Raw genomic sequence first — 9,983 nt, forward strand, 5'->3', positions numbered from 1 at the left:
TAGATAACTTTTATTTTTTTAATCATATTTGATTTGGTTGTTTGCAAATTAATAGGGGTTTTATAGTGAATTCAATGGGAAATTGCTGCAGAAAGATAAAGAATTTACCTCAAAACAGCCTTATACTCTGCTCGAAAAACCAGCATAGACCAGCATAGGCTGTGTTTTGGTACTGGTATGCTGGTCCATGACGCTGGTGAGTGGATGCTGGACCAGCAAGCTTGACCTACATTCCCAATAGCTAAACAAGAAACAAAACAACAACCATAGCTGGTTTATGCTGTTTTTTCAGCAGGGTTTTTATTCATTATTGTTATGATTATTGTTATATTATCTGTATTGTTATTGTTGTTGTTGTTGTTATGATTATGATTATGATTATTATGATTATTATTGTTGTTGGTGATAATTTTATTATTATTATTATTATTATTACTACTACTATTATGATTAATCATCATCATAATGAACTGCTAAATTACTCCTATATTTATTTTGAGGAAAAATATTGACATTTAAAAGTGTCTTTTAAGTCATAATTTTTTTTTATGTGGAAAATTGTATGTAGATTAAAAATAATGTTATTTCAAAGTTTGACCTGTATGAAAACTTTTGCTACTTTTTTGTTCCTAAGCAACGCTTCACGGCGTCCTGTAGTTCGCAAGGTTTTCTGGGAATCGGAGGCCTGGGGGGGTGGGTTGAACTAGCGCCCTTTTTGGAGAGACGAGGGTAGAACGGCGTCGTGGGGAATAATATCGCATAACAATTTTGTGAAATCGTGTAGCCAAACTTAAGGTATGTTTATCGATAGTTTCTAACTTATTCTTTGTCCTAGAACGGTTACAATCAGTAAATATGTCTGGGAAAAGTATATTTTAATGCGCCGTTTGATGACGTAATGTTGATGGCCAAAACGCGAAATGGCTAGCATGCTAAGAGGCCTGTAAGGAGTATCACCATGGGCTTGTGTAGCATTTATTTTCTTGTTATTACAGGATGGAGATGGTTTCACTGGGTTTCTTCTTCTGGTACGTTAAGTTTCAGTGGTCTGTTCTCGTTGGGCTTTTGAAATAATAAACTTTGTTTTTGTATGGAGCGGGATTTTGTGGATGCTTGGTTAGCAAACACGGACCTGAGCTACAGCTAGCTCGTGAAGCCTTCAGCGAGAGTCATGTGTCGAGGTTTAGGTCTGCAGTTTTATGAGGATATTTCACGTTAAGGGGGTTTTGCCATTGATGGATTTAGTTTTATTAATAGAAAACAGTTTCAATCAACGCGTTTCTCCGCTTTAAGCGTGATGCAGCGTAAATCACTGATGTGTTAGCCATCGATCTCGTCAATATATTACAAACTACATGCCTGCTCATCTTGTGTCCTCTGTGATAGAAATGTGTTATATGTTTTTTTTTTTTTTTTTTTTTTTTTACAAATGTTATACTATTTTACCTCTTCCAATTTTATTTTTATTTTATCCGGGGCTTATATAGAGAAAGTGTTTATGTCAATAAAGTTTTGATTAAATAAAGTATCCAAGGTCAGTTTTATTTTTCACTAAAAAGCATTAAAATTTTGGCATATATCCTTTTTCGGTTTGACAGGAAGTGTTATTCAAATTGCAGTTTAATTTTAGTTTGAACTGTAGTCACGTTAGAAAGTGACAGCTGTTTGTTTTCTTCATGTAGAAAATAATTTAAATACAAATGGGTGTCCCATTTACATATAAATATGACAAGAGTTAAAACAATATAAACATTTATATAATGACATGTCTGATAAAAGTATTCCACAGGTAAACAGATGTTTGCGGTCAGCATGTACACAAAGATGAAATATCTGTTGCAAAAGCAGGGAATTAAATTTTCTGATGTTCATATTTATTTTATTTATTTGGCATTGCTTATTTAATTTTAAAATGTGTATGTTTTCCTGTTTCAGCAGAAAAATACCAGGTGAAACATGGAGGTGGGGACAGAGGTGGAGGTTAATGGAGGCAGCCAGTACCCAGAGCTTTACAAAGTCATGATGGAAAAACTCAATGAACAACGCCAGCTAGACCAGTTTACAGACATCACTCTTATAGTGGATGGTAAATACAACTCATGTTATTTCGATCCACCCCATCAATCTGAACAACTCGGATGATAAATTGTGGAAACTTACTTTTCTCTTGCAAAGTGTTTGGCGATATGTAAATGAAACAAATAATTCTCTTGAGAGTCGTTGTGAGAATGTTTGAGTAATGTGTCAAGAAACACAACTTTTGTGAAGCTCCCAAATGACTAAAATGAATGTAATCAGTTCTTTTGTTTTATTGCAGGACGTCAGTTCAGAGCCCATAAAGCAGTGTTGGCAGCGTGTAGTCAGTTTTTCCACAAATTCTTCCAGGATTTTACTCAGGAACCTCTGGTGGAGATAGAAGGTACAAAATATTTCATTCAAGCCTGTTCATTCATCAAGGTGGAAGCAGATTGTAGAAAGTGTGGGTGGAGATTAGTGCTCTCTGGTGGACAAAGTTATGGTGGCAATGAGTAAAGATCATTTTGGATCTCGTGTATCTCAATACAGAAAGTTATTTTATCATAAATATGTCAACTTACGGAAGAGCTCGCATGCTTGTTTTTGTTCCTGTTACTTTTTTAAGTGTCATCTAACGAAACTTAGTAAACTTACACCACTTCTCTTAAAGGGGCATTATGGAAGTCTGACAGCCAAAACATGTATAGAAATAATAAATGTCTTCTTCATACATTCTCCTGCAATGCCCTGGTCCTGTAGAATGAGCCCTGGCATTTTTACTGTGATTGCCTGTTTTTCTGTAAAATCACAGAAAAAGAGAGATGCTCGGGTCGAGCAGGCTGCTTCATGCGCGTTCACGCTCAGGCATCGCCCGTAGCATTTGCTATCCGTAGCTTTAGCAGCAGAGAGAGAGGCAGTGCCACTTTGTCGCTGTTCCTAACGCCTAGTGACAAAGCTAGCTACATTTCTGAGGACCCTTAGCTACTTTCTGTAGAACTTTCTTCTAGATATTTCCTGCAAATTAGCAACAAAATAGCCATTTTCACTCCGAACCGTTCTTTGGTTTGACGTTGTTTCAGCTGTCATCAAGGATATAAAAGTTACAGATACTGTGAATGTTACTAGAGTGTAGCTCACCTTGTAAGATGTCTGACTCCCATGCAGAAGACCTGGGTTTGATTCTGGATGTGAACATATTTTATTTAAAGTTTCTTTTTTACATTAATGGCATATTTTTTTACAGTAAGATGCCAAAATTTTTATTTGAGACTCGCCGAACGGCATTGAATTCACAGATAAAAAAGATGTGGGTTCAACTTTCATTTTGGAACAATTTTTCAAGCAAGGGAAGGGAATGATCTGAGCATGCAGGAGGACTGACCCATCATAAACCTTTGTCGGCTGTGCTGAAGAGAAAGGTACAGAACCAAACTATTTAATTAATTAGCTGCACGTTCTCCTGTCCTCCGGGCCACATACACACACACACACACACACACACACACACGAGGGACTGTCTCAGCTGTTATTTTCGTTAAGGAGTGTGCACGTACAGCATGCGCGCCTCGTGCACGAGCCTACTATTGAAGCTGCCGTTACGCTTTTGGCCTGAGGGGGCAATCGCGAGCATAAAAATTCAAAACTCCGTAAAGTCCCTTTAAGTGGTAAAATATATGAAAATATTAACAACCGGTAGCTAAAAAAATTCTAAATCATTTTTCAGGAGTGAGCAACACCGCCTTTTGCCAGCTGATGGAGTTTACCTACACAGCCACGCTAGCTATAGCAGGAGAGGAAGAGGCCAGTGATGTGTGGAAGGCTGCTGAATATCTACAAATGGAGGAAGCACTTAAAGCCCTTAACAATAGGTAAGATTTATTCATGTCTTTTGATCTGTAAAGATTACCCAGAACTTAAAAATTCCACCTCCTGTAGGGTGAATGCCAACTCATCTGCGTCTGTGAGGGGCAAATGGAAAAAGAGGAAAATTGCCGAGACATCCAGTGTGATTACAGAAACCCTGCCAAACATGGAAGGAGCGCCGGTCAGTGTGTTTATAATTGATCCCAATGAGTAAAATTCCCTTTCTTTACTTTATGTTTAAAATAAAAAAAAATGTACTACCTTGTAGGTGGAGGTTGATGTAGTGGAAGAAGGGTCCATTGAAGTGGAGCATTCTGGGATGGAGGAGGTTCATGAAGCAGACAAGACTGCTCAGGCTGACTCAGAGGATTCTGCTCTGGCTCTTCTGGCTGACATAACGAGCAAATATCAGCAGGGAGAGCCAGCTTTACAGGTGATGATAAGAAACCGAAGGAACACAATTTATTCATTTTAGTAGTTGTGACCATAATACTTAAACCATTTTGTTCAAATTTGTTTCTGTGCTCTGCAGGAGGTTCTGTACCAGGAGGAAACCGTGACGGCCTCGAGGGTCCTGGAGAATGTTGAGGTCGTCGAGGTCCAAATCTCCCAAGTTGACAATATGTTTCGCTGCAGCAAATGTGATCGCAGTTTTAAATTATACTATCACCTCAAACAGCACTTAAAAACTCACCTGGGCTCAGTGGAGAAGCCACATGTGTGCAGCCACTGTGGGAGGGCCTACACACGGGAGGGCGCCCTGAAGCAGCACGTCAACACGTTTCATTTTGACTCAGAAGAACTGTCGCGAAACAGCCCGAAACCCCAGAAGAAAGTGCATGTTTGTGAACACTGTCTGAAACACTTTGACCACTTTGGTCACTTCAAGGAACATTTACGGAAGCACACTGGTGAGTTAAAAAAAAAAAAGTTACTCTGAATTTTGTTTTATGTCTAATTGTGAATTAGCCTAAAAATCTAGACAAGCTACCACTGGCCTGAGCAGCTTTGTGTCTTGTCAATCATGGCGCTCTACGTTTGGTTGGTCTTAAAGCTTGGTTTATGCTTGATGCATTTACTTTCCGCTTGGTGATGCGGCTCGCGGATAGAACGCGCTTCACAACTCACAGCGTTTATGGTTCACGCGGCTTGTCTCTGCGGTGAGCCAATATTCTCCCAAACTGTAGGGGGCAGCATGGAGCTCTACGGCATGCATCCAACACTACACCATAGTAGAAGTAAAAATTACTGTTGTTAACAACAACATTCCAGCTTTTTTTAACAGTGTCCTCGTCTTTTCTGACAGTGCGAGCCATTTCTCTCCAAGAATTATTAACAACATGTTGATCACGGTGATCTCTGAGAGCTGAATCATACAACTGTCTGTATTTACGAACCTCTGCCATACTAGTTCTTGCCAGTCCGCCATGTTCTTCCGTGTCCGACCGTCCGCGTGGTTAGAAAATTTCCTAGGTGCGCGGTGCGGAAATTTTGGGCCATGTGGAGGCGTGGTGGAGGGGCGTGGTCGTTAAAATGACGCAATTTTGCCGCGCGGAGCCGTGCGAACCTCGTGGACGTGTCAAGCATAAACCAACCTTAACACTAGATCTGTGATGGAGAAACAACAAAGCTGGCGTCGGCTCAAGAACGGCTTCGGCATCAACTAAACGATTTAGACTTGAGCCTTTTTTTTTTTTTACATGAGTCGTTTAATTCAAAAAATTCTGCCTTTGCTTCAACTGTGTATGGTGGACTGCCTCGTTAAGTGGTTGCCATAGTGATAAAAATATGTCACGTTTTTCTGACTGGTCCTAGCGCTTTCCAGTTGCGTGCAGAGAAACCCCTTGGAAATAGGAAATGTCTCATTAACATGTCTGTCTTTTATGCTTTTTAGGTGAAAAGCCTTATGAGTGTCCAGACTGTCATGAGCGATTTTCCAGAAACAGTACGCTGAAGTGTCACATGGCAGCCTGTCAGAATGGGGTAGGAGCCAAAAAAGGACGCAAGAAGCTGTATGAATGCCAGGTACAGCTGTTTAGAAATCATCCTGCTATGTCGATTTATTGCTATCATTTTCTTTCCCTAATGTTAAAATATTGGTTAATTTAGGGTAGGGATGGGTACCTTTGACATTTGAATCGATCCGGTACTAATTCCTGGTACCTACGAATCGATACCGGTACTTAACGGTACCAATTTTCGATACTTTTGAGTGTTTGTTATTTTAATTCTCTTTTATAATTAAATATATATTTTTCTCAATATATAACCATATTTGATAAATATCACGATAAATAACATACAACAGTTTGTATTTTAACATCGTCCTTGTAGTTTTATAAGCTGATAATTAAACTGAAGCAAACATCTTTACTGTGAACTAAATTTACTGTGTTTCTTCATTCCTTTTGCTGTCCTTTTTCATTTGATTTTTCCTACTGGGAAGTTAGAATTTCCGAGGAGAAAGCGAACGCACCATTAGCTGATAACAATGGTGGCAATGTAAGCTAACATACCAAGCTAACGTTATCTTAAACTGTTTATTTAGCTGCTGGAGCAGATTAAAACGATGATGCCTCACACTTAGATCATTGTCGCTGGTTTCGTCTTCACCCAATCACCCGTCGCATTTAGTGAAGTGGACCCAAACTTTAGCGTGCGTTCTTTCTACCATGCTGCTCTGTTTACAACTCGCTCGCAGCGACCAACGACATAACGCTCTTACGCATGAGCAGCTGTCTAGGCAAGTTCTCGTTATGAAGGACGGGTACCGAAACGAGGCACCGTTTCAAACGACGTGAATCGGTGCTCGGTCGGTACTATGGAATTTGGTCGGTACCTTAAAAAGTACCGAATTCGGTACCCATCGCTAATTTAGGGAAAGGAATTTGATTCATGTAGTTTTCTGTTTGCCTGCCTAGACCAAAATGGAGATGCTATGAAATGATCTTCTGAGTCTTTCACTTTCTTTCTTTTTTTTGATGACCTTAAAAAAACATCTACGTCCTTTAGGTGTGCAGCAGCATCTTCAACAGTTGGGATCAGTTCAAAGAACATCTCATGTGCCACACCGGAGACAAGCCCAACCACTGCACTGTGTGTGACATGTGGTTCACCCACGCCAAAGAGCTCAAGACCCACCTCAAAGACGTCCATTCCATTGAGGGAAAGTCAGCTGAGCAGCTCATCATCACAGACTCTGCTGCGTCTGCTGCCCTCGCCATCGCCTCGCAGAACATAGAGGGGGCGGAAACGGTCCTGTTGGAGGACGGCATCCAGGTCGAACATGTCACGGTGGAGCCCGTAAACGTGGTGGAAATGGAGGATGCTACGACGCTCGTGGTGGAGGAAGGAGAAGTGGGAGGGATGTGCGAGGAGGACTTGGAGAGATTGAAACGGGCGGGGTTGCAGATCCAGGTTGTGCATGTGACCACAGCTGAAGTTGATGGGCAGCAAGTGGTGAACTCTCGGGTGGAAGTAGATGGACAGCGAGGTGGTGAACCTTGATGAAACAAAGCAATCAGTTGTATGGGACTGCGAGATGTTTTGGCTTATTTGCACAAGATTCTTCCAGTATTGAGCAGCTAAATATTCTTGCCACAGACACCTTATCTTCATACTGAATCCTGCATGTGGGGACTCTGGATTATCACCTCAACTTGTCCTTCTGTCTCTGAATGTCACGTTTTCTCCTTTGTCTCTGAAGGTTTGGAGATGCGACATTTCTTATTAAAGTCGTATTTATTTAAAAGCAGTTTGAGCGTTTTCAAATTCATGAACTTATTTGAACTCCTTCCTTACTGCTTAGTTCCATGCACTTGGATCACTTGCTTCTACAATTGTACAAATATGTCTGTATGCTGCTCTGAAGTTTCTTTAAATTTTATTTTCACACTGCCTTCCAGGTTCATTTGGTAATGTTGCAGCTATGAAATTAAATTGTTTTCAGAATGGGGTTGTCTTTTTGTCAGTTTGCTGCTGTTTGAAAGATATATATACATATACACATATACATACATACACATATACATATATATGTGTATATATGTATGTATATATATATATATATATGTATGTATAAATGTATATATATGTGTGTGTGTATATATATATATGTGTGTGTATATATATATATATACACACTACACACACTCCACAAAAATATAAATGCAACACCTTTGTTTCTGCTCTGATTTTTCATATATATATATATATATATATATATTAAATAGAGTCAGCGTTGACCCTCTGTAAATTGTCAGTTTTAATAATAAATCAGCTGTGTTCCCGCCTAGTCCCCTGACCCCTGGCTGAACCTCTCCTGACTGGAACACTTGTTCGTGAAACTTGCAGGTTTGGTTCGCCGCTGCGTCCCGCTCCTCTCACGCTGCGTTGGACAGCTCCCGTGGTACCGATCTGAATCGGTCCTAAATATTTTCTCTGATTGGACACCCAAAGCCCAGCGTCCTCCTTGCGTCACCGCTGATTGGTCGATCCGCCCGTCTGTCAAACGGATTTCCTTGACAACAGTCTGAGCCGGTGAGGAGCAGCTATTGCAGAGCCAGTGTGCGCCCAACGTCACCGGGTGTGAGCGGGGATGGATTTGGCAGCGAAGTCGGTAAACACGGTCTCAGCGGTCCCGTGAAGATAACGTTCTCTCTCAAGTAAGATTAATTCCAGCGCGTGGCCTGAGATTTCCGTTGTTTTTAACCGGTTAGAGTTATAAAAACACAGCTTGGCGCAGATAATGGCCTGCTACGGAGATGTAACTGTTGATTGGACACGAAGGGGTTATTATAGGCTACTTCAAATACGCAATTCGGGATTTAGTAGTAAATGAGGCTTTTATTTTAAAAAAAATGGTGTGATATATATATATATATATATGTGTGTGTGTTACAGTTGGATGTGTTAAAGTGTATGTTGCTTATAATTTAAAAAGAATAAAATATATAAATTCTAAATTTCTTATGCTGTTTTTGAGTTAAGTGGTATTAGATCATTTAAAACATCACCTACAGTAGAAATACCAGAAGCAAGTGTGTGCCGAGTAACCATGGGAACTAAAACTTGCTCTGAACTGAGCACCTGTTACTTTTGAATCAAAATGTGCTAACTTAAAGCAAACACATAAAGCTTAAACGTTGACAAAATAAGCACATTTTCTTCCAATCAAAGAAGTAAAAACAAACTTAACCTCTAAGAACACAGTGAAACTTCACTAAGATGGGGGTTTCCAATCTCTGGGGCAGGAATCAGGTGTAGCACACACATAAGACTAAAGATATTTTTAAAATTCTGCGTAAACAACCGTCTGCTGTGCATTTTTTTAAAATTATTGTAATTCAATCAATCATATGTTTAAGGGCCATTCAGTCCCTTTACCAGAGGAGCGCGAGTTTGGTCCGCATAGCCGGTAGTAAGTCGGACCTGTTCCCGGTGAGGGTTGGACTCCACCAGGGCTGCCCTTTGTCACCGGTTCTGTTCATTACCTTTATGGACAGAATTTCTAGGTGCAGCCGTGGTGTGGAGTGTGTCGAGTTTGGTGGCAGGAGAATCTCGTCTGCTTTTTGCGGATGATGTGGTCCTCCTGGCCTCATCCAGCTCTGACCTTCAATTCTTGCTGGGTAGGTTAGCGGTCGAGTGTGAAGTGGCTGGGATGAGGATCAGCACCTCCAAATCTGAGACCAGTTCTCGACCGGGAAAGGGTGGCTTGCCAACTCCGGGTCGGGAGAGAGGTCCTACCTCAAGTGGAGGAGTTTAAGTATCTCGGGGTCTTGTTCACGAGTGAGGGTAGGAGGGATCGGGAGATCGACAGGCGGATTGGTTCGGCGTCTGCAGTGATGCGGACACTGAGCCGATCTGTCGTGGTGAAGAGGGAGCTGAGCCAGAAAGCCAGGCTCTCGATTTACCGGTCGATCTACGTCCCAATCCTCACCTATGGTCATGAGCTTTGGGTAATGACCGAAAGAACGAGATCGCGGATACAAGCGGCCGAAATGAGTTTCCTCCGTAGGGTGGCCGGGCTCAGCCTTAGAGATAGGGTGAGGAGCTGGGACATTCGGGAGGGACTCGGAGTAGAACCGCTGCTCCTCCGGATCGAA

The 9,983-nt window shown here is 41.2% G+C and overlaps 1 protein-coding gene across 6 annotated transcripts; it reads left to right on the plus strand.

Annotated features, from left to right (window-relative positions):
• Positions 1-672: 672 nt before the first annotated feature.
• znf131 (zinc finger protein 131) lies at positions 673-7,830 on the plus strand. 6 transcript variants are annotated; one of them, XM_054731558.2, is made up of 10 exons: positions 688-795; positions 1,936-2,086; positions 2,318-2,419; positions 3,740-3,884; positions 3,952-4,060; positions 4,148-4,312; positions 4,412-4,477; positions 4,559-4,790; positions 5,774-5,904; positions 6,892-7,830. In XM_054731558.2, the coding sequence occupies exons 2-10, from the start codon at positions 1,957-1,959 to the stop codon at positions 7,384-7,386; spliced, it is 1,575 nt and encodes a 524-aa protein (XP_054587533.2). In that variant the 5' UTR covers positions 688-795; positions 1,936-1,956; the 3' UTR covers positions 7,387-7,830. The 6 variants fall into 6 exon arrangements, with proteins under 6 accessions (XP_054587530.2, XP_054587533.2, XP_054587534.2 ...); XM_054731559.2 differs by having other exon boundaries at positions 4,412-4,468; XM_054731556.2 differs by adding an exon at positions 996-1,028 and having other exon boundaries at positions 692-795; positions 4,412-4,790.
• The last annotated feature ends 2,153 nt before the right edge of the window (positions 7,831-9,983 follow it).

This window comes from Nothobranchius furzeri, chromosome 17, assembly GCF_043380555.1.
Source record: "Nothobranchius furzeri strain GRZ-AD chromosome 17, NfurGRZ-RIMD1, whole genome shotgun sequence".
In the NCBI taxonomy this organism is placed as follows: Eukaryota; Metazoa; Chordata; class Actinopteri; order Cyprinodontiformes; family Nothobranchiidae; genus Nothobranchius; species Nothobranchius furzeri.